Below are 24870 nucleotides of genomic sequence, written 5' to 3' on the forward strand. Positions count from 1 at the left end.
AATATATACAGAAAAATAATTAAAAATGCATGTTGAAGACATTTATTGAGAGACACACACCATTGTTCAGTTACAGTAGCAACTTTGTTACTCCAGTCTTTAGTGTCAAATGATCCTTCGGAAATCATTATAATATGCTGGTTATTTATGATTATTACTATTATTATCAGTGCTGAATAGTTTTTTGTACTTCGTTACTGTACTTGTAAAGTGATAGTTCACCCAAAAAAATTTACATTTACTCACTATTTACTCTGATTCCTACTTTTATGAGATTCTTTCTTGCTGTACAAAAAAGAAGATACTTTGAAGAATGTTATTCAGTTTTCTTTTTTTTGTGTTCAACAGAGGAAAGAAACTCATGAAGGTTTGAAACATAATAAACATTGAGTATTGAACCTTAAGCACTTAAAAGTATTTAAATATATTCTGTATTTAATTTAGAGCTGATTAATCACAATAATTCGCATCCAAAATAATGTTCATATTTACAAAATAGATTTGTGCGTACTGTGTATATTTGTGTGTATATGAATTTATACATATATATAAATTTTTGATGTAAAGTATTTGTGTGTATTTATACCAATGACTGTATAAAATATGGACGACGCAATAGCGCCATTTCCCATTGAACGCTTTGAAGGCAAAACACCATCATGATGGGCACAAACTGTCGCAAAACACTGCTGAAATTGGAGCCTGGGCATGCGCAGAAGGGACTACCAGATGGAACCAGAGGCGGAGCCGTAGAATCAAGCTTCCAACCAAACGCTTGTACATCAAATCAACCACGCCCCCGAACTTCTCACTTGACCACCCGTATCTGCACTATAACAAAGGCTCACTAATATAAATATAAGCACTGACATTGAAAACACGCAATAATACACGATTAAAAACTGTGTGATGTAAGCTGTTTTAATTTAATGAAAGCAATACATGTTGGACTGCAAATATCAATGATCTTTCAAACACTCTAGCTGAGTTAGACTAATATGAGCACAAAAAATATCTCTTATAACAGGGTTGTTGGTTTTTGTTATCTTCATAGGGGTAGAAATATCACTTGTAAAATGTGAACAATAACATATGAAAAACACATACATTTTTAGAAAGGTTTTTATTTTTTAATTAGCAATCAACAGAACCCAAAATATAGCCTACACACTATAAATAACGATTTACCATGCGCTAACAATCATGTGTTTTAAAGATAAACACAGCAAGGTTTTCAATCAACAGTATTTACACAATTTGTACAATAAACTTTGCAGTATTAATAAATTAACTGATGTCTATCAGCTGCTGCAACATCGCTTATATATTGTTTATTATTTTTTTGCCTCGTTTTCATTTGGTTTATTTGATGCCTTCATTATATCTGGCAAAGAGGAATTTACATTCATTTTAATGTTTATTAGGAGTTTTCAAATAAAAGCCATTGGTAAATGATGTATATAAATAATATATAACATTTACAGCTCTGTTAGTTATGTAAGATTCGATTCTGTTTCTAGAACATTAATATTTTATAACCGCAAATGCAGTAGATTAACTCAATAACATGCCGAAACTCACAATGTCAGAGACGACTTTAAATCAAGCTCAAATAACATTACAGGAGATCGATGTGGAGATTACATTATATTACAGGCTAACATTAGTTTTGTCTTCCTAATTATCATTTCAGACCAAGCGGCAACCTCCCGCTCTCCCTCGGGAAGCCAATACGGAAGTAACTGAAACTGCAATTCATCAAAATTCCGCTAGTCCTGGCTCCATAATAGAGCAAATTGCAATTGAGCCCACTGTTAGAATGGCCAACTTTACAGCAGAAAAAAAGGTGTTTACAGCCTGGTACAAAGAACGATTTTGGTTCATATAGCTATTATTACCCTCCATGACAACTGTGAGGGGGGTTGATTTTTTTATAACTCATCCATTTCCTTTATTTTAGGTTATATTAAGTTTGCATAATTAAGGGCGTGGCCACTTGAGTGACAGCTAGGTCTGGTTGGTCGCCGTCACTTCACCTCAGCTGAATCCGGCAGATTAGCCACTGATCTCGGCATATTCATCGTATTTTTGTGTTGTTTTATGTGGCTTTACACAGTCAGCTGCCTTTTGGACTTATTTCTTACAATAATCAGATGATATGGGATGCTGTGTGCATTTAATTGTGCTCACAAACCATTCACGTGGCCTCCGTTTCCCATGTGAGTAATGTTATATACTTATATACCATCTCTATAAATGTATTTGTTTTATTTAAGATCATTTATCATTAATATTTTTCTTTAGACCCGTAAAGCACTCCAGAATCTGACAGATTGATTAGCTGTAGGCTCTAGAACAGTCATCTGAAGCGTTATCATACAGTGTTATGCTGGAGTTCATCAATAGTCTTGCATTTACTAACACACACTATATTTGAAGTGTTTGGAAGTATTTCACGTTTTCCTACTGTAGAAAAGCGTCATAAAAACAATGCTTAGTGGCTCAATGTATTACCACAGTGTTTTTAAAAGTCTAAACACTTTATTGATATAGTGTACAGCCAAGCACATGTGGTCAGAACACAAATGAGTCGCAGGTAATAAAGTATCAAGCGTTTCTCCCAAAGTAAAGTCTGTCTGCCAGGTCCAAGCAAAGTGCCAGCAGGTGTCTGTAGCTCCGCTCACTCTCCGCCTCTTTGCCCTTGTTTGGTATCCTGCCGTGGGTGCGATGACGCGCGAACAAAATGGCGACGGTTGGCCGCGCCTACTTGTAGCTTCTTTTGCAGTGTTCAGAAACCTATGGGTGACGTCACGGATACTCCGTCCATATATTTTACAGTCTATGTTTCAGACCCATAAAAAGAGTTACTGCTAGATAACGATCTTTTTCACCGTCTGCTAGGTGTGTATCAGCCAGGTATCAGCAAACTAATAAAGCCCAATAAAGCCCTGACCTTACCGAATAAACAGTGATCTACCGGATCCTGTAGGTCAGAAAGTATAGATTACTGCTGAACAACTAATTTTATCATGGTAAAATAACACCGAAATACTTAACCTTTTAATACTTATAACCTTTTAGCATTAAATTACTTGCTAAAAACATAGTGTTTACAAAAATGAAGATCTGCAACAATATCAGCTTGATAGCCAGTGCCTTAATTGACCAAAACCATCTTTCGTGACATCTTATTACAAGTGTAATTAATTTTTTTATTTGGGCTCAAGTCTCCTTCATTAACACAGAAGAGGCTGGCTTTATGACTTGTACTGCAGCCAGCCTACAGGGGGCGATCTAACGGCCGAGACCTTCACTCAAAAGCAGGTGTGTGGCACACTTGATTTATTCATATGTACATAAATATCTACAGTACACATGTATATATTATGTAAATACAAACTTTTATCTTGGATGCAATTAATCGTGATTAATCATTTGACAGATCGAATATAATTATATTAATGAATATAACTCCTATTCAAAGTCACAATTTAGTCACAGTTTTACAGTCACAAAGTTATGGATATAAGTCAAATATAAGATCTAATTTGGTGTCAACATCTTATTTAATTAAAAATGTCAAGACATGGGTAAAATAATGTAATAGGTGGGCTGTACTTATAATACATTCTGAGCTGTACTTAGTATAAATATATAAAAGAATAAGTCATCGTGTTAATGTTGTTATATTAAAGTTTACAAATGATTATATTACAGTAGCTCTATTATGATTGTTTAGAAACCTAAAAAAGTACTTTCCCCCAGATTTACCTTGTGGAGGCGTCAGTGGCAGGCCTCTCTCATGACACCAGCCGATGGGATGAATGTATGGACTGCTGGAATCACACCTACAACACAGAGGAAACCCAAGACATGACTATACTCTTAACCCTAACCCTAACTATTAACTTCATCCAGGAATAGATATAAAGAGTATGTGAGCATAAAGATATATAGGAGTAGTTGTAAGAGATGGATTGTTTTTTCTCCTCTGTTGTGCTCAATGAACAACCAAATGACCGGAGGAGAGTCTCATGACCTTAAGGTTAACTTCACAGTTTTCTCCATGTTTCAGCAGGTAGAATATATTAATGCTAATAAATCAGTCATTTTCCTTCAGCTTAGTCTCTATTTCAGAGGTCGCCACAGCAGAATGAACCACCAACTATTCCAGCTTGTGTTTTACGCTGTGAATGCCCTTTCAGAAGCAACCCAGTACTGGGAATCACCCAAACACACTCTCATTCATACACATACACTACAGCCAATTTAGTTTATTCAGTTTACCTATAGCGCATGTCTTTGGACTGTGGGGGAAACCGGAGCACCTGGAGGAAACCTACACGAACACGTAGAGAATATGCAAACTCCACATGGAAAAGCCAACAATCGCCCCAGCCGAGACTCGAACCAGCGAACTTCTTGCTTTGAGGCAATAGTGCTTACCACTGAGCCACCCATGGTAAAATACTCTATTTTTAATGATCACACTTGATAAAGCAGTGTGTAGAAACACTTCGATTGACATTATCAATTTGTGCGTGTCATCAGAGGAAGAAAGTACCGCTCTCCCTCATTAGCATAAACAGACCTAAGTGAGAAGCAGCTGTCTGCCGTTAGAGTTTCTCCGCCATACCCACTGAAGATAATGTAAGCAACTGAGAGCCATTATAAATATGGATTTTTAGGATGCACAAATGAACACTGTAGTCTCCACAGTCCGCCCACTCCTGAGACGTTTTCCATTATTGACAGAGATAATAATAGCCCTGTTTTGAATCTGACACTATGCTCACGCGTAGGCATTCGTAGCTCCGCCCTCTTCTGAAAGCAGCACAATCTCATTCGAATTTAAAGCGACAGTCATCAAAACAAAGCCTAAAAGAGTCAGATTCAAAGAGTTAGTGTGTTATTTTGAGCTGAAACTTCACATAGACACTCTAGTGCAGTGGTTCTCAAACTTTTAAGCCAGCGACCCCCAATGTATCAATGTATCAGAACAGATGTCACTGCAGAATATGCATGAACAGGACACATTAAGATATGCTAAACAAATAGTTTGTAACGCATCACATGCTCTGCAAGAGGAGTATGAATTGTTACGTTCAGGCAAATTTTTTTTTTTGGGTGGGGGGCGGGGGGGCAGATAGATTTATTTATTTATATACTCATTTGTTTTTTGTATGTTGTATTGTTTTTTTCCATGTTTGTGGGGGCTAGACCCCAAGACAAGTTTTTCCTAACTGGGACAATAAAGATTTTACCTTACCTTACCTTACCTTAAAAGCGGGCATAATAGGTGCCCTTTAAAGTCATGTGGTGTGAAGTGGGCTTAACTCACCAGTAGTCATAGGTGTCGTCCCAGTTATCGAAGTGAACCAAAAAGCGGTCGGCCACTCGGTCGGTGACTGTGGCCACGCAGATGAGCGACGGGTTCATGCGGTCCACGGCCTCCAGCTTCATGCCCACCTCAAACCCACAGTCTGTCTCCGGCTGGACACACACACAAGCTCTGTTCTCAATCAGCTGTCAAGATCTGCAATGCAGGCTCACTGTCTGAAAACTTACTTTAACAGAGCTTGAAAACAACTCTTTCGGTGCTGCCTGCGATCGGGTGATTTTTAGGTAGTTGGACCAAGAAAACTCTTCTTCTTTACATCCTGCAAGTGAAGATCATACATAAAATTACTAGACCTGGGCAAAGATGAATCATGAATAAATGCACCCAAAATAAAAGTTCTTGACATAGGATATATGTGTGTATTAGTGGTGAGCTGATGGCGGTTATATCCGCGGGTGCTGAGGATAATCCGCGGGTCGGGTATTAAAAAAATACATTATGATTAATTGCCGGTCGGTTGCGGGTGGATGTAGCGGGACATGGCAGTGGACCAGCGAAAAAGCAGAGTGGGCTTTGCAGAATGAGAAGATATGAGACGCCCAATAACAAGCTAATGGATGAAGTGAACGAGTAGCCTACTGTTCAAAGCTTCAGTTAGAGGAGGAAAATCTGCTCTCGTTCTGGGAGAAAAACAAGATCCCTTATTTCCACGACTGCAGCGCCATGCGAGGAGAATCTTGTTCATTCCTCCAACACGTGGTGCGAGTGAACATTCAGTGCAGCTGGCCGCGTTTTGGAGGGGAGGCGGAATCGCCCGAAACGTCTTATTTTTACTTTCTGTATCTATTTAAAAATGAAGAACATGTTGTCTAAAGACAAACGTTTGTTTTTATAAATAAATGTTCATTTAAAAACGTTTAAGATTAACATATTATTTTACTATCAGAGATGCGCAGATTAGTTCACTGAATCTGCTGTTAGTATCCACGGTGACCTATCATCACGCCTAAAACAAAGAATTAAATTATTAAAGTGACGATCGGGTGCGGATAAATATATCAGATAAAACTATATGTGCAGGCGGGTGGACGATTAGTATGAAGCCTCGGATTCGGGTGTCATTTCAGCTGATCCGCGCATCTCTGGTGTGTATTATACAACCCCAAACCAGAAAGGATTGGGACAGTATGGAAAAACGCAAATAACAAGTTAAATAACAATAAAATTACTTTAACTTGTATTAAGACAATACAACAAACAATTAATCTTTTCCTCATGATTTTTATTTATTTTTTTTAGAGACAAATTAATTTATTAATTTAGGGACTGAAGACACCAAGTGATAAAGTGCTTTAGGTATAATTTTGTCCCATTCTTCCTGCAAAAAAAGTCCTAGGGTGGGCAATAGTATGAGGATTTCGTTGTCACATTTTGCGCTTCAAAATATGCCACACATTCTCTATTGGACACAAGTCGGGACTGCAGACAGGCCAGTCAAACACCTGTATCCTCTTCCTCCACAGCCAGGACTTTGTAATGTGTGCAGAATGCGGTTTTACATTGTCTTGTTGAAATATGCGTGGGTGTCCCTGGAGAAGAAGGCAACGCTCCAAAATATCTATGTAATTTTCAGCATTAATGGTGCCATCACAGAAGTGCAAGTTACCTTTGCCAAGGACACTGACGTAACCCCATAACATGGCTGACCCTGGCTTCTGGACTTTTTGCTGGTAAGTCTGGATGATTCTTTTCTTCTTTGGTCAGTAGCCCACAGCGTCCATTTCTCCCCCAAAAAATACCTGAAATTTGGATTCATCTGACCACAGTACATGTTTCCACTGTGTAATGGTCCATCCTAGGTGCATCCGAGCCCTGAGAAGTCAACGGTGCCGCTGGACACTGTTAACATAGGGCTTCCTTTTGGCACAGTACAATTTTAACTGCCATTTGTGGATGCATCTATGTATTATGTTACTTGACGAAGGTTTGCCAAAGTTGTCCTGAGCCCATGTGGTGATATCACTTATAGGAGAATGATGATTCTTGATGAAAAGCCGCCTGAAGGATCGGAGATCACGGTTGTTTTGCTTAGGCTTGTGCCCTTGTGCTTTTACACTGAAATTTCTCCAGATTCCTTGAATCCTTTAATTATGTTCTGCACTGTTAACGGTGAAATATCCATATTCAATGTCATTGTTTTTAAACACTTCAATTCAATTTTCTCATGTATTTGTTAGCAAACTGGCGATCCTCTGCCCATATTTGCTCCTAAAGGACTAGACCTTTCATAGATGCAGCTTTTGTACCAAATCATAATTACAGTCACCTGTTGACATCACCTGTTTCATTATAACCAATTCACCTGATTACTAGCCCTAAATTGATCCTGTCCCAGCTTTTTTGGAATCTGTTGCAGGTGTAAATGTGTCAGGATTTTGCCACTTTGGTCTTGTTAATTGTTGGTTTGGTGGCCAGACACTAGTCCTGTCTTGTCTAGTATGTTGTGCTCGGCTCAAGTTTTCTTGGGTTGAGTTCTCTTATTTCTCATCATTGTCTGTCCTTGTCATTGTATGAGCACGGGATGCTTGTTCTCATCCTGGTGTGTTTGTTGTTTTGTTTGCGGGATGGTGTTTTTGTTCTCAGTGCTCCTGTCTAGCTGGTTTCGGTTTCTTGCTGAGCGAACCACTGACCAACCGTGCTGCCCAGGTGCCTTTTACAGCACAGACAATGTAATTTAATAAAAACAGAATCTGTCAAATAAACTTAAGCTTTCATTCAGTTCCTCAAGCATAAAACGAGATGAAAGGCCAGTTAAACAAAAGCACAGTGAGCGCAGAAAATAAATGTACGTATTTTAAAGACATTTAAAATGTACAATGTCATTTAATGCAGTGCTTCTTGTTCAGTGTGAGACCCACTTTATATCATATCTCAATCAGACAGTGAAGACCACTGTTTTTAAAGCCAGATCTTAAACTTGGGAAGTTTATAATAGCAAGACAGGAAGTTCACAGGAAGCACCTGCACAGGCTTATTTAAAACTAAAAGTCCCCATGCATTAAGCCCACTTAGCTTGGAAAAAGTGTGTGTGTGTCTTACAGTGTAGAGCTGTATAATTGACCTTTGGGAGTGTGTAGCTTGTGTGCGGTGCTCTCACACCACCCAGCGGGGTGAATATCAGCACAGTTGGCATTGACCCAGAAGTCATGGCAGTCGGAATAGCCATCGAAATGAAGGCGTAACCTGTAGCCACAGACCTGCAGACAAGAACGAGTACTCAAGAGGCAGAAACTGTTATGACAGGCAGAATAGGACACATGAAGAGCTGCTGTAATGTACCTCAGCGACCGTCAGGACGAAATACATGGACGGGTGCTGCGGGTCGATGCCTTCCAGCTTCATACCCTGCTTGAAGCTGTTCCGGATCAGGGGAACCCTCTGCGTCTACAGTGGATACACGCATACATCTCAAAGCTGTATAAGATCTTTTATCTTAAATAAACAAACAGCATATGCTCGTGAAGAAACAACCAGCACAAAACTGGCTTAACCCCAAAGCAACACTCATTCATTCATTTTCCTTCAGCTTAGTCACTTATTTATCAGGGGTCGCCACAGTGGAATGAACCTTCCAGCTGCAACCCAGTATCTACTCTTTTTCTGAAGGACATCCTGGGATTTTTAATGACCACAGAGAGTCAGGACCTCGGTTTAATGTCTTATCCAAAAGACAACGCTCACTGAGCAGTTTAGAGTCCCCTTCACTATACTGGGGCATTAGGACTCACACAGACCGCAGGTTGAGCGCCCCCTGCTGGTCTCACTAACATCACTTCCGCACTTCTCATACCTTGTGCAGCCCTAATTTTAATTGTAAGAAATGAGTCTGCCTTAACCCAACTTCCACTCTAAACGTTGTGTTGATGCTCATTTCTCAATAGGGCTGAATTATGATAGACAAGACATTCATTCACTTTCTTTTCAGCTTAGTCTCTTTATTAATCAAAGGTCGCCACTGTGGAATGAACCGCCAACTTATAAAGCATATATTGTTTGTGCAGCAGAAGCCCTTCCAGCAGCAACCTATCACTGAGAAACACCCATACACACTCATTCACACACCTACACCACGGACAATTTAGCTTATTCAATTCACCTGTACTGCATGTCTTTGGACTGTGGGGGAAACCGGAGCACCCGGAGGAAACCCATGCAAACATGGGGAGAACATGCAAACTCCACACAGAAATGCCAACTGACCCAGCTGAGGCTCAAATATATACATATATTTGATATACATATATATATACATAAATTATATATATATATATATATATATATATATATATATATATATATATATATATATATATATATATATATATATATATATATATATATATATATATATATATATATATATATATATATACATATATTATATATATATACATATATTATACATATATTATATATATACATATATTATACATATATACATATATTATACATATATTATATATATATATACATATATTATACATATATACATATATTATACATATATACATATATTATATATATACATATATTATACATATATTACATATATATATACATATATTATACATATATACATATATTATATATATACATATATTATACATATATTATATATATATACATATATTATACATATATACATATATTATATATATACATATTACATATTATATATTATGCAAATACAAACTTTTATTTTAATGTGATTAATCATAATTATTTGTTTGATAGCACTAATGTAGGACAAAAATAGGGTGAAATCAATGAAATGAAGCGGTCAGACCTCCTGGAAGAGTCGGACTGGAGCAGCTACAGCTTTCTGCAGCTCCAGATACTGCGGCCAGGACCACGGCTCCAGCTTAGTCTCTGCTGACCCTACAGAGAAGACCCCAACATATTCACACACACACTAGAACATACTTTATTACCAAGAAGATCATCTGGTGCATGTAAAGCTGCCAATTCAACATTAACGTTAACATTTTTAAAACAATTATTTAAAAAATAATAATACATCTTTATGTTATATACTTTATTGAACTGTATTTAATTTATTATAGTTATTAGTGCAGGGCAATGATTAATCACATCTAAAATAGGTCTGTTTTGACATAATATTTGTGTGTGCTGTGTATATTTATTATATATAGATAAATACACACACGCATGCTTTGTTTTTTATTTAGGAGTTCATTTATATTTAGATCAAATGTATATGTATATGATATGCAAAGTGATATACAAATTTAAAAATGTATGCAAATATTTTTTCATGTATGTGTGTGTATTATATTGATATAAAAATGTAATATATAATACACACATATCTTATGTCAAAACGAACGTTCATTTTGGATGCAGTTAATCGTGATTCATTTTAGCCCAGCACTAATATTTAATTTATAAATAGATAAATATATAATATATACACTGTTTAAAAAACTAAAGGGAACACTTGGAGTTATATTGTGTTGTCCAAGTGTTTCCTTTATTTTTTTTGAACAGTATATATATATATATATATATATATATATATATATATATATATATATATATATATATATATATATATATATATATATATATATATATATATATATATATATATATATATATATAGTGTGCATCCAGAAAGTGTTCATATCGCTTCACTTTTTCCACATTTTTTTATGTTACAGCCTTATTTCATAATGGATTAAATTCATTTATTTCCTCCAAATTCTACACACAATACCCCATAATGACAATTTGAACAAAGATTTGTTGAAATTGTTGCAAATTTATTAAAAATAAAAAAGCTGAAAACTCACATGTACATCAGTATTCACAGCCTTTGCTCAATACTTTGTTGATGCACCTTTGGCAGCAATTACAGCCTCAAGTCTTTTTGAATATGATGCTTCAAGCTTGGCACACCTGTCTTTGGGAATTTTTGTCCATTCCTCTTTGCAGTGCCTCTCAAGCTCTATCAGGTAGATTAAGCGACAGTGTACAGCCATTTTCAGATCTCTCCAGAGATGTTTAATAGGATTCGGGTCTGGGCTCTGGCTGTGCCACTCAAGGACATTCACCCAGTTGTTGTGAAGCCACTCCATTGATATTTTGGCGGTGCGCTTTGGGTCATTGTCCTGCTGGAAGATGAACCATTACCCCAGTCTGAGGTCAAGAGCACTCTGAAGCAGGTTTTCATTCAGGATGTTTCTGTACATTGCTGTATTCATCTTTCCCTCTATCCTGACTAGTCTTTCAGTTCCTGCTGCTAAAAAAACATCCCCACAACTTGATGCTGCCATCACCATGCTTCACTGTACAGATGGTATTAGCCTGGTGATGAGCGGTGCCTGCTTTTCTCCAAACGTAATGCCTGGCATTCACTCCAAAGAGTTCAATTTTAGTCTCATCAGACCAGAGAATTTTGTTTCTTATGGTCTGAGAGTCCTTCAGATGCCTTTCGGCAAATTCCAGGTGGGAGTGGCTTCCGTCTCTACCATACATGACTGATTGGTGGATTGCTGCACAGATGGTTGTCCTTCTGTAAGGTTCTCCTCTCTCCACAGAAGAACGCTGGAGCTCAGACAGAGTGGCCATCGGGTTATTGATCACCTCCCTGACTAAGGCCCTTCTCCCCCGATCACTCAGCTTAGATGGCCGGCCAGCTCTAGGAAATGTCCTGGTGGTTCCAAACATCTTCCACTTACGGATGATGGAGGCCACTGTGCTCATTGGAAATTTCAGAGCAGCAGACACTTTTCTGTAACCTTCCCCAGCCTTGTGCCTCGAGACAATCCTGTTCCTTTGTCTTCATGCTTGGTTTGTGCTTTGACATGCACTGTCAACCCTGGGACCTTATATAGACAGGTGTATGCCTTTTCAAATCATGTCCAATCAACTGAATTTACCAAAGTGAACTCCAGTTAAGCTGCTGAAACATCTCAAGTATGATCAGTGGAAACAGCATGTATCTGAGCTCAATTTAGAGCTTCACGGCAACAATTTCATGAAATCTTTTTTCACATTGTCATTATGGGGTATTGTGTGTAGAATTTTGAGGAAATAAATGAATTTTATCCATTTTGGAATAAGGCTTTTTTTTTAAATAAAAACTTTGGAGTTCATTAATTCCTTAATGAAGTCTTTTTAATCATAGAATTTGTTATAAAAGTGTAAACTGTTATAATGAAATAAAAACATTGTAACATTTAAAAATGTATGCTTATTCACAAATCTTTGCACAATCTGTTGTTCATTTCAGCAAATCTGGATATACTATTAGAGTCACTCTCATTTTCAGAAATAAAAGCTACTATTGCAGCCTTCAAAAGGTTTAAAGGCACCAATATGTATATTACTAATATGTAACCTTAAAGAGATAATTCATCCAAAACTAAAAATTCTGTCATCATTTTCACACCCTTTACTTATCCAAAACCTTTATGAGTTTCTTTCTTCTGTTGAACACAAAAGAAGATATTTTGCAGAAAGCTGAAACCCTTAAACCACTCACTTAGCATAGTAGGAAAAACAAATACTGTGGAAGTCAATGGTTACAGGTTTCCAGCATTCATCAAATCTCTTCTTTTGTGTTCAACAGAAAAAAATAAATCTTTAAAAAATTAGAAACTACTTGAGGGAGAGTAAATACTGGGCACATTTTCATGTTTTGGTGAACTATCCCTTTAATTAATACAAACTGCAAAGTTATGTAATGGTTTAATGTAACAATTGTTTCGTGGAGTGTCATGAAGTACCTGTTTTGATCTGTCTGCCATCAATTTTCAAAGCCTCAGATTTCTCGTCCTAAAATGAAAAGAGTGCGTTGTCTTGCATTAGAACAGAGAACACTCTTTAAAAAACAAGATCATTTAAATGCACAGGAAACCCAGTGGGAACCTTGATATCAATACAACATTCAGAAACAACAACACAGGCTCGATGAGAATATATGCCCAGAGCAAAGTTTTTGGAAACCTGCAAATACATGCCCAGGCATACGAACTCTACAGGGCGGTATGATGCCGCAGAAATCTTCTGTTCCTTTTCATGCTATCTGCACGATCAGTTTGCTCAGTAGCTTACCTTGTACGGTGTAGGACTTGGGATGTGGAGTACACCAGGGTTTGTGTTCGGTTCCAGAAACCAGGTTAAAAAACCAGGACGCTTTATCATGGAACACAAGAAGTATATGTAAATGAAACGTATGAGGAAAACGTGCCCCCAGTAATGTATTTTAGATCAAAAATATACATGGCGGCCTTTAGTGGATTTGTGACAAAAACACCAGCAGATATAGCCCCGGGTACATATTTAACTGTTCCCAAAAATGTAGCCCTGGACATGTATCTCCAATGAGCCTGGGGTGCAAAAACACATCAAAAATGCTAAATGTTTGATGTCAAAACCTTGACTGATGCCTGTTGACCACCAAAATAACTATACTATAAGTAAAGTGTTAAATTTGCATGTTTTTTGTTGGAGCAAGGTGCCCGCTAGGAAGACCTGAATTAATCAGCAGAAGTGCACCATTGGTTCAGCATCAGAGTCGTCCTCTGATGGGCTGTTGTATTCCCTCCTCTTCCTCTTCTTCATGGGCTTCATCATGTCATGCTCACGATACATCACCTGTGCTTCTGCGAGGCCTGCAGGACTGAAGCATCAGCACAGTGTCATCTGCATTCAACACACTGCAAAAAAGGCTTTTGTGCTTAGATTTTTTGTCTTGATTCTAGTCCACATATCTAAAAATTCTTAAAGGTGCAGTGTTTAAGTTTGACACCCAGTGGTTGAACTAGGTATTGCACACCTGGTTCAAAACCAACCCAGACTCATTCCGAAAAACGTAGTCCCGAGGACGTTTCTGGAGACCGCGAATTATGTAGCCGGAGGTACGTATGGCTGCATTTCGTTTTTTAAGCGAACGCTGCGGGGCGGTATGACGCCGTTCCTTTTAGCGCTCGCCGGCTGACCGCTTGCCTTCGTGTGGAGGGCTTTCCCGCCGCAACCAGTTTGTCCGGTTAGCTCGTCCTGTGCGTCGGCGGACTCGAGACGCAAGAGAGGAGCTGACCACGACGACGACGACCGGGTTCGAGTCCGGGGAAGAGCGGTTCCAGAAATCAGGTAAGACTAAAACAGAATCCAAGAAATAAAGCGAAAGAGTTCATAACAGGGTGAGAATGTGGTAAAATCCAAAAACGTGGTTAAAAAAAAAAAACATTTAAAAATCGGACGAGGGCTTTTCTTTTTCCGGACGGCTTTTGTAAATCGTTGGTTGAGTTTAAGGCGGGCGGGTCGATCGGTAAAATTGGTTGAGTTCAGGGAAGGAGGAGGGTGGGTCGGCCGGCTGATTGGCCAGTCGCCCAGTCGATCATTCAGCCAGTCGGACAGACAGACGTTCGTTCGACAGCGGCCTCTGGTGGGTTCACGCGAGAACAGCGCGGGCGCGAACGGCACTCCGAGACATTCGAGAAGCCAAAAAGGTGCACACAGCGGCCTCTCGCGGATTCGCGAAAACCAAAAACTGCAAAAATACGTACCTCCCGGGATGTATTTCGTGGTCTCCAGAAACGTCCTCGGGACTACGTTTTCGGAATGAGCCTGGGTTGTTCAAAACACATGCAAGTGCAGGTTGACAGATTGACGATATCAATAGCAGTGTGCCTGACCGTGGAGCCTAAAACACAAGCTTGTCTAGAAAATGCTTGTTGATTTAAGAACTTTTAGATATTTGGACTAGAAACAAGACGAAAACAAAGTAAGAACAGTATTTTTTGCAGTGCACATATATAATCTATGAGTAGAACAGTGTAGTGAATTTACATTTCTGATATCGGTTCTCCCCGTAGCTCTGTCAGGTGCATGTTTTGGCCGCACCTGCTGTGAACGGGACTGTCTTGCACCTCTATATGAGCCCTGTGCAGTCTGTCGGCCTCCAGAAATGCAGCAGGTCTGCCATTGCCACCGGCTGTGACGTCTGTGGTAAGAACACACTGCTGTGACGCTGCTATTGGACAGACAACTACTGACAGCTGCTCTGTATTTAATGTTACAGGGCCATCTACTTGTGCACAACTAAAATGCTTGAATTGTTTTCTTCCAGCTGAACAGTTTCCATCAGCTTTTTGAGCTGTTTGGTTACTAACAATGTGAAAATGTTAGCAAGGTCATGGATGCAAACTGGACCTGTGTTTGGTCAACTGAGACTGGCCAACTCAAGATTAACTCTATTTTGTATACTCTATAAAGGTGATTTGATTTTTAACTCTTAAACAACTCTACACTCTTCAAAGCTAATTTTAAGCCAACTCTAGAATAACTATTTTGTGAACTCTTCAAAGCTGACTATTAACAAACTCTTAAACAAGCCAACTCTTGATTAACTCTATTTTGTGAACTCTTCAAATGCATTTTAAGCTAACAGTTAAGAAATTCTATTTCGTGTACTCTTCAAACCTGAGTTTTAACCAACTTTATTATAACTCCTTTTTTGTATACTCGAATAATGCCAATTTAAAACTAACTCTAAAATAATTGTATTTTGTAGAGTTCTTTAAAGTAAATTTTAAGCCAACTCTAAAATAATTCTATTTTGTATAATCTCCAGTGCTAGCTTTAAGCCAACTGTTAAATAACTCTATTTTCTATACCCTCAAAAGCCAATTTTAAGCCAACCCTTAAATAATTTTATTTTGTAGAGTTGTTCAAAGCCAATTTTAAGCCAGCTTTTAAATAATCCTATTTTGTGTACTGTCACAAGCCAATTTTAAGACAAAATTTCATTAATTTTATTTTGTATACTCTTCATTGATAACTTTAAGCTAACTCTTAAATAACTCTATTTTGTATACGCTCAAAAGCCAATTTTAAGATAACACTTAAATAATTCTATTTTATATACATAATCTCCAGTGCTAATTTTAAGCCAACTCTTAAATAATTCTATTTTGTATAATCTCTGGTGTTAATTTTAAGCCAACACTTAAATAGTTTAATTTGCATATTCTTCAAAGCCAATTTTAAGCCAACTCTTAAATAACTCTATTTTGTAGAGCTCTTCAAAGCCAATTTTAAGCCAACTCTTAAATAACTCTATTTTGTATAATCTCTGGTGTTAATTTTAAGATAACACTTAAATAATTCTATTTTATATAAATAATCTCCAGTGCTAATTTTAAGCCAACTTTTAAATAATTCTATTTTGTATAATCTCTGGTGTTAATTTTAAGCCAATACTTAATTTTTATTTGCATATTCTTCAAAGCCAATTTTAAGCCAACTGTTAAATAACTCTATTTTGTATTATCTCTGGTGTTAATTTTAAGCCAACACTTAAATAACTCTATTTTGTATGATCTCTGGTGTTAATTTTAAGCCAACACTTAAATAATTTAATTTGCATATTCTTCAAAGCCAATTTTAAGCCAACTCTTAAATACTTCTGTTTTTTGTAGAGCTCTTCAAAGACAATTTTAAGCCAACTCTAGAATAAGGGTGTACTCACACTATGCTATCCGAACTGTGCCCAGGCGCGTTTCCCAGTTCGTTCGACAAGTGTGAGTGCTCCGAATCTGGCCCAGGCACGGTTCAGTTGGCCAGCCCTGGCCTGGTTGCAAGAGGCGTGCCAAAGCACGGTTTGGGCTTTCGTGTGTTATACTTGTAGTGTGAGTGCAAAGAGCACCGGAGCAGGAAACTAAAGATGCGCCATCACTTTTAAGGGACTGTTTCATACGGATTTATTAATCATTCTTACTTTTCAGTGTGCAATAACCTTAACTCTATTTTGTATCCTCTTCAAGGCCAACGTTTGCATCCAGGACAGTGTTCATTCTGGGCCCTGACTGACCGTACTTCAATTGAAACAAATTTATAAACTGACAAACTTTAAGGGTGCTTTCACGCCTAGACTTTTGTTTCGGAACCTGTCTCGTTTCCCCAGTTAGCACGGTTCGTTTGGCATATGTGAATCCAGCAACCGCGCATAGATCTACAACAAAACAATCGGTCTGAGATCGCCTGAATGAGGTGGTCTCGGCTCGATCGAAACGAACTCTGGAGTGGATCGATTGTAATGAGAAAGCGATACCATCCGAGCCCGGCTATATCACAGTGTATTATGGATATGTAATAGGCATATATACGGCTATATGAAGAGAGATTTATAAGTAGAGCGGGAGGTCATTCCAGACACCCCAAGTCTCCCAGAAGTTGTGCATTTGAGGCGACTCCCGGATGCCCGCAAACAAGTAATAATCTTCCGGAAATCGCGCATCTCCCTCCCGGTCCTCAAATATGTCGCGCACCCTTCTCACCTCTCCTCACCACATCCCTCCTCGCTCTTCACACACGTTGTGCGCACCCTGTCAAACACTACCAAACCACCAGGGGCGCCGCTGGCTGACACAGGCCCTCTGACAAGCGAAGTGTTGCGGATGAAATTGAATTGGGGGGAATCGCAGATGAACGTGAAGGGGGGGGGGGGGGGGGGGGTATTGATGGGGGGGTGGTTTGATAATGTCTCTGGGGGCCCCACAAATGTCTGGGCCCTTAGAATCATCCTTACCGTACCGCCAACCACCACCACCACCACCACCACTAACAGCGCCCCTAGAAACCACCACTCCCCTCTGACAGCTGAGCGGGACTCTGCAAAATAAACCGGGAAACTCTGACCAATGTGAGGAGAGTTTACTCACACGTGACTTGTTTAAGCTATTTTAGTCCATTTAGAAACTTTGCTGTGTGAAAGTGAACCGCACCAAGAACAAAGAGCAACAATGTAACAATTTGAATCCCTGTTTCGGAACAAATGAATCGATTCACAGGTGTGAAAGCACCCAAACAACATAAAACCGAAGCTGTGATAACTCCACAGTATTTCACTAATAATTACCTGCTTTTTCAGCTTGTTTGAACTCCATATTAGCTGGTTTCATCTGTGCTCCTTCAGTGGTCAGGTTAGTAGGGCCTAGTTTACCTTCACTGATCACTTCCAGCGAACCAGTATCGCTAACACACAACTGCAATCAAATAGATTAACAACATTTAGTGAGCGTTTGCTATAAATGTTTTTTATCTTCACTCCAGTGATAAAATAAAAACAGAAACTGCTTTGCTGATCAACTGAATTCAAGTTTAGTTGTTTAGCATTTTTCACAATAACTATCGTGCCAAAGCAGCTTTACAAAAGTTGTAAATTATTACTAAATTACAACTGTAAGACTGCCGCATACAATAGGTCCTTCTTCATTTTATTATGTCAAATTTCTTATAATCAAATCAACAAATTACAACATTAATAAATTATAATTCAATGTATGGGTGACGCGGTGGCGCAGTAGGTAGTGCTGGCACCTCACAGCAAGAGGGTCGCTGGTTCTAGCCTCAGCTGGGTCAGTTGGCATTTGTGTGGAGTTTGCATGTTCTCCCCGCGTCTGCGTGGGTTTCCTCCGGCTGCTCCGAATTATTCCCACAAGTCCAAAGACATGCGCTATAGGTGAGTTGGAATAGCTAAAATTTTCCGTAGTGTATGTGTGTGAATGAGTGTGTATGGATGTTTCCCAGTGATGGGTTGCAGCTGGAAGGGCATCCGCTGCGTAAAAACATATACTGGATAAGTTGGCGGTTCATTCTGCTGTGGCGACCCCAGATTAATAAAGGGACTAAGCCGAAAACAAAATGAATGAATGAAGAATTCAATGTTATTACTAACACTACCCAAATAAACACTTTACTCTGCAAACCTCACAACTTGGAAAAAATAAAGAATAATAAATTAATAAAATGAAATGGGAAGGAAAAGAAAGACAAAAATAAAATTGAAATGTAACAGGGTGCCCCCGGGATCCTCCAAATGAAATTCAAGGCATCACCAGCTTAAAAGATATCCAGCACCAACAGCAGTAGGCGTCGCGGTCATTTCCTGGCACAGGAACGCACGTAATTCGGATTCCTTGACCACATCGGATTAAACTGACACTTTCCCATTTTAGCCGACAAACTAGGCTAGCGACTATCTTGTTCTGTACCTTACTTACCTAGTAACCATAATAATAGGTGCGCACGCTGTCGTGCTTTCTGCTATGACATGGAGCACGAGGTGCACTCAGCGTTACACTGCATGAATTTTTAATTAGCCTACATTAGTAACAGTTCATTTCGTTACGGTATGAACTTAATCCTAGGAAAGGCAAAAAATAATTGAACAAAATAAGACCTTTGTAACGAAATCCAAGACTTTGTATACCAAATTCAAAGCTATTAAGGCCTTAATTTCAGATTATCAAATTTAAGACTTTTTCAATGCGTTTAAGACCCCGCGGGTACTCTGTGTAAGGAACTACATTCCACTGGGATGATATGAGAACAATGCTGATCCTTCAGGGTATCTCTGAGAAAGGATACTTGGAAATGCCCTACAAGACTTCAGACACTGGTGCGGCCGCTGATCGGTAGAATGAAGGACAGATTTGCTCACCTTCAGATTACTTCCAGGCAGGATTGCCATTCCCTCCTTCCAGCCCAGAACATGGACGATGGTCCCTCCAACCTGAGCAGGATGTGACGTGGCCTCCAGATCACTGCCTTTAATCGCCTTGATTGCATTTTGAGGCAGCTCCACTTTGGGCAATGGATGAGCAGAAGCTATAGAAAATAAAAGCTTGTTGTCTTAAAGAGAACCTGTCAATTTAGTTCATTCATGCTCAATCCCTCGACCCTGGACACCAATGTAATTTAGTTTACATTTAAAATCCTTAACCACTTAAAGTCGATCGTTTATGTAATCAAACATTTATGTAGCAAGCACATGTTGTTATTCTTAAAGTGAATAAATAATCCTCCTAAGTTAATCATTCAGTCGTTTTCATCCACTATTCCAGGGCCAGGTTGCGAGGGCAGCAGTCTTGGGAGAGAACCCCAGACTTCCCTCTCCCATGGGACAGCAGCAAAGTCCCTTGATTATTACGCCAGAATGAGTGTATAGTTCCTTGCCATATCAGCTTATAAAATAGCAAATTTTTATTTTTTATGTTATTTATTTCATCTCAGTACATGATGTCACTACAGAAGTACCACATATTCGCCACATATTAGCCAGAATTCAACCAAATGAACCAGAACTGAACCTATTCTGGGCCACAGTTTGCTTTTATTCTGGCCCAGATCCGGCCTACACCTTAAACTTGCTGGGTGTGGCAAAGTACAAAAATCCCAGCATGCATTGCAGTATGAATACATTCTATAGCTTATTGATGCTCCAGTTTTCATTATTTGCTGTTGATTCTGCTGTTCATGTTGACGTTGTTGATTTTGTCACTTTTAGTCTCCTGTTTGTGAGTTTTGTTCATTTTGTTAATGGTCACCGTTGTTGAGGTTCATTCACTGATTATTGATGTCTCTGTGAGCACAAGTTAAACCATAGAATTCTTTTAGCTTATAAACCTTCATAATTCTGTGGCTTGTGCAAGCATGTTATTACGTCACTTCTAATAATGGATTTAACATTGGATAACATCAGTGAATTATATTATTTCATCACAGGTTGTGCCTCAATTCATTTTATTGTTTTTTTTCACTTGGCTTGTTTGCTTTAATGAATTAACTTTTTAAGCAAAGTTCTTGAAAGTTACAGCAGCCCTAAAGAAAATTTATATTAAGAAGTTCAGGGCTGAGCAAACACTTTTCTCCATGATGGTGACTTTAGACTATGTGGTCCACACATGTTTTAAGATTACTGGGCCACATTTGCCATATCTTCTCTGGGCCACTTTAGGCTCACAGCCGCATTAACCAGAGCTTCCTGTGCCAAATATTTGCCAAAAGTAGCCCACATTTGTATTAAAATAACTGGGACACATTTGTCATAATTTCTCTGGACCACATTAGACTCACAGCCGCAATAGCCAGAGTTTACTGTGCCAAATATTTGCCAAAAGTGGCCCACATATGTCTTAAGATATCTGGGCCACATTTTATCACGTGTGAGCCACTTAAAGTTTAGACCCATATTACCCTTAAATAACTGTGGCCCACATTTGTCCTCCATCATTTGGGCCAAATTTACCATTTTCCACATGGGCCACATTAGGCTCACATTCAGATTACATTTTGCCAAATCTTTGCCTTAAATGGCCCATATATGAATTTGAATCTTTGGCCCCCCTTTGCCATTGTATAGGTGGGCCACTTCAGGCTCACATTCATTTTGTCTGGGCCGAAGGAATACCACCAGTGCTGCATAACTGCCTAAAGTGGCCCACATTCGTATGCTATCTGGGTAAGTACATTTCTTCAACTTTTTTTTTTTAAATGGTGTCCCTTTAAGGCGGTGGTCTCAAACACAGTTCCTGGAGGGCCACAGCTCTGCATAGTTTAGCTCCAACCACCTCCAACTCACACCTGCTTAATAGTCTCTAGTAGTCTTGAACACCTTGAATAGTTGGATCAGCTGTGTTTGATTGGGGTTGGAGCAAAAGCAGAGCTGCGGCCCTCCAGAAAACAAGTTTGAGACCTATGCTATGATCATAACATTCATGAACTCTTTATTCAAATATAAGTACCTGGGAAAATGATAGTGGTGGTGTCCTGGGGTTTCAGCCGGTGAGCGGAGGTGTCGATGGGAGCGTGAGAGACGCTGCTTTCAGATGGGCCGTCAGCATTGTGTGGAAGGATATCCAGGTCGACTTTGGCACTCATAGCAAGACTGTGCTCAGTACCACTAACAGAGAAATCAGGGACATGAAGATAAACAGAAGCAGTTCACTATTCAGCAACAAACTCATAAAAGATATAGTTTCTTTACTGCTGTTGTTGGTTTAATGAAATGTTTACTTAAAAAAAACGATACACATAAATTATTCATGTACTTCGGTCACACTATATAAAAATGCTTCTTGTAAGTATGTACACACTAAAGTACTTCATAAGAAATGCTAGGATTGCAACTTGCAGTGTTTACCGATACTATGGTAGTATCGCGATACTATGGCTCCAAAATACTGGCGGTGCCACTGTAGTTTGTAAACGGTAGTATCGTCATTAATGGTTTATCTACAATAATGTTGCATCTTAAAAAAGTCACTAAAATGCTCACACGTTTGTCCAACAATAGATTTTAATAGTCTGTAGACACCTTTAAGGTTGCAAAACTGCGCAGAATTCCCGCCTTTTATGGTAGCCTATCGCACGTTTTCTGACGTTTCAGTTCGAACGCATATCTGAATCGGTTCATTTCTGTTCCTGTTATTATGATTTACTACTACCGCGACAGATGGTTCATTCCGCTGTGGCAACCCCAGATTAATAAAGGGACTAAGCTGAACAGAAAATGAATGAATGAGTGACTACCGCGACAATCTTTTAAAAAGAATGACTCACAAAGTGAAGCTCTGAATTACTTTGGATTGTTACCTGATAAGACAGAAATAAAAAATAGATGAAAAACCTAAAATAGCAACAGGAAACAATTTTGACCATTTCATTTGGTCTGATTTTGTTGGGAAAATGCTCCTTTGTAAAAGGTTGTATTGGGTTTAATTTGTACCTTTATTTTAAGGTATTTTTGTTGGTGAGTTATCTACAAAACAAACGAAAAGAATGAATACATTTTAGGTGGCGTGACGTGCAATTAATACTATTTGGCCTTAAGGGAATTATGAATTACATTCAAGTATTACAACATAAAATGTAGTATTTCTGACAATTTTCTTTATAAATTGAATTATGAATTACAGTATCGCAATACTACTTGATATCGTAAAACTTTAGCTGGTATAGTATCGTAAGATTAATTAATAGTATCACGACAACCCTAGTAAATACAATAGTGTTTTTGAACCATTTAGTGAAGTACTTGAATGAATCTGTTGTGGTAATTATTGCTACAGTAACACAACTTTAGTAATATTGACCCAATGTAGTTTTATACAACTATAGGGTAACTTATACTACAATATACACTGCAGTTCACTGAAGTGAAAACTAAAGTATACTACAGTATTTATTACAGTATATCAGCTCACTATTGTTAATACTACAGTATGATGGAGCATTCATTAATAAAGGGATATGAAATATACAGTACACTTTACTATAGTATGGTTAAAAAAACACTATAGTATTTACTATAAACTACCATAGGATCCTATTTTTAACTTGGTATGTATCATGCTCTTTTACAACGTTTCCACAGAAGTATTTTTGGGGAATTTGGGCTTTTATTTCTTGACAGAAAACATGTTTGTTTACTTACAATGGCGTGGGGTTAGTTTACAGCATAAAAAATAAAAATTAGTCATGGTCATTGGATGTTTCAAGGGGAAAATGATTACTAAGTAGGCTACTTTCTGCCATTCCTTTACAAAAGTGAAAAAGAGAATCAACCCACAATGACAGATTACTGATGATGAACTTGAGTGAGATGCATGGACACTCATAATGGTGGTGAAGATGATTCATACACTGATGATGATGATTAGCCATACATAATGCATAAACTGATAGTGGTGATGCTTGATTATAGGCTACCTAGCCTAATGTTTAAACTGATGGTGGAGGAGATCATCAGTCCCAGTTCAAAAAGCTTCAATTCCAGCACATCCTCTCTTCTCGCCAGAACTGTCTTTATTGTAGCAGTGCAAAATGGCGGAAGTCCATGTTCTTGTGCAGTAAAGTGTAAAACAGGCGAACCATTCATTATTTGATTCCGCTTTGACTGAAAGCCTGCTTTATTATCGTCGTCAGATTCCGATGAGTTTATAAGGAAAAGACAGAAGCTGTCTGTCTCGACGGTCGACATTAACACATATGCTTTAATTTCCTGGCAACCTCAGCTTAATTGCTAATTATATAGGGGTTTTTAAATAATTGTGTAAAGGAAAAAATACGGTAAAACGAGCGTCGTCATAACCATCAAAAAAGCACGCGACGTAGAACGTATTTATATCGATCATGTCATAATGGCAGGACATGAATTGTGCGTAATGTGAAGGCGATCAGATAATGAATTTATTCTCACCAGTGCTGGTCCAGCTCGGAAGGAATAAGATCTGCGCATGCGCGAATCATAAGCGCAGAGTCCCCTGATGTTTGAAAGTGTGCTGCGTTTACAGTTTCTCTTGTGTCGTCTGCATCTGTGTGGATTGTTTGGTAAAGAATTAAGTGCAATCGAAACGTTTATAATATTTAGCTGTTATTAATGAATGAATGAAAGCGAATTGTTTCAGCAGTGAGTGAATGCAAATGACTGAGTAAATAAATAAACAATCGTCTTTGTGGTCGAAATACCTTACTAAAATCAACCACGATTTACTCGAAATAACACATCGGTAACCACAAATTTCTCATCATTTTGATACAGTAAGCAAACAGTCATCATACTAAAGGTCCAGCATTTGTCCTATAATGAGCTTATTTGTCCTATTTTGACTGCTATGCCATCATAAATAGTGAAATTAACCCTTCGAAAAAGCCTTTAA

The 24870-nt window shown here is 38.4% G+C and overlaps 1 protein-coding gene across 1 annotated transcript in view; it reads right to left on the reverse strand.

Moving 5' to 3' along the window:
- l3mbtl1 (L3MBTL histone methyl-lysine binding protein 1) overlaps positions 1 to 24439 on the reverse strand; it is a 42583-nt gene extending 18144 nt beyond the window's left edge. Inside the window, exons 1-13 of the mRNA XM_056450004.1 lie at positions 24411 to 24439; positions 21955 to 22112; positions 19872 to 20038; positions 18288 to 18414; positions 15218 to 15371; positions 13925 to 14048; positions 13153 to 13201; positions 10188 to 10279; positions 8681 to 8785; positions 8463 to 8598; positions 5569 to 5660; positions 5342 to 5493; positions 3772 to 3848 (exon numbers count right to left, since the gene is read on the reverse strand). Coding sequence (XP_056305979.1) covers positions 3772 to 3848; positions 5342 to 5493; positions 5569 to 5660; positions 8463 to 8598; positions 8681 to 8785; positions 10188 to 10279; positions 13153 to 13201; positions 13925 to 14048; positions 15218 to 15371; positions 18288 to 18414; positions 19872 to 20038; positions 21955 to 22090 — 1411 coding nt within the window. The 5' untranslated portion in view covers positions 22091 to 22112; positions 24411 to 24439. The remainder of the gene's footprint in view (positions 1 to 3771; positions 3849 to 5341; positions 5494 to 5568; positions 5661 to 8462; positions 8599 to 8680; positions 8786 to 10187; positions 10280 to 13152; positions 13202 to 13924; positions 14049 to 15217; positions 15372 to 18287; positions 18415 to 19871; positions 20039 to 21954; positions 22113 to 24410) is intronic.
- Positions 24440 to 24870: the final 431 nt, after the last annotated feature.

Source organism: Danio aesculapii, chromosome 23, assembly GCF_903798145.1.
Source record: "Danio aesculapii chromosome 23, fDanAes4.1, whole genome shotgun sequence".
NCBI lineage: Eukaryota > Metazoa > Chordata > Actinopteri > Cypriniformes > Danionidae > Danio > Danio aesculapii.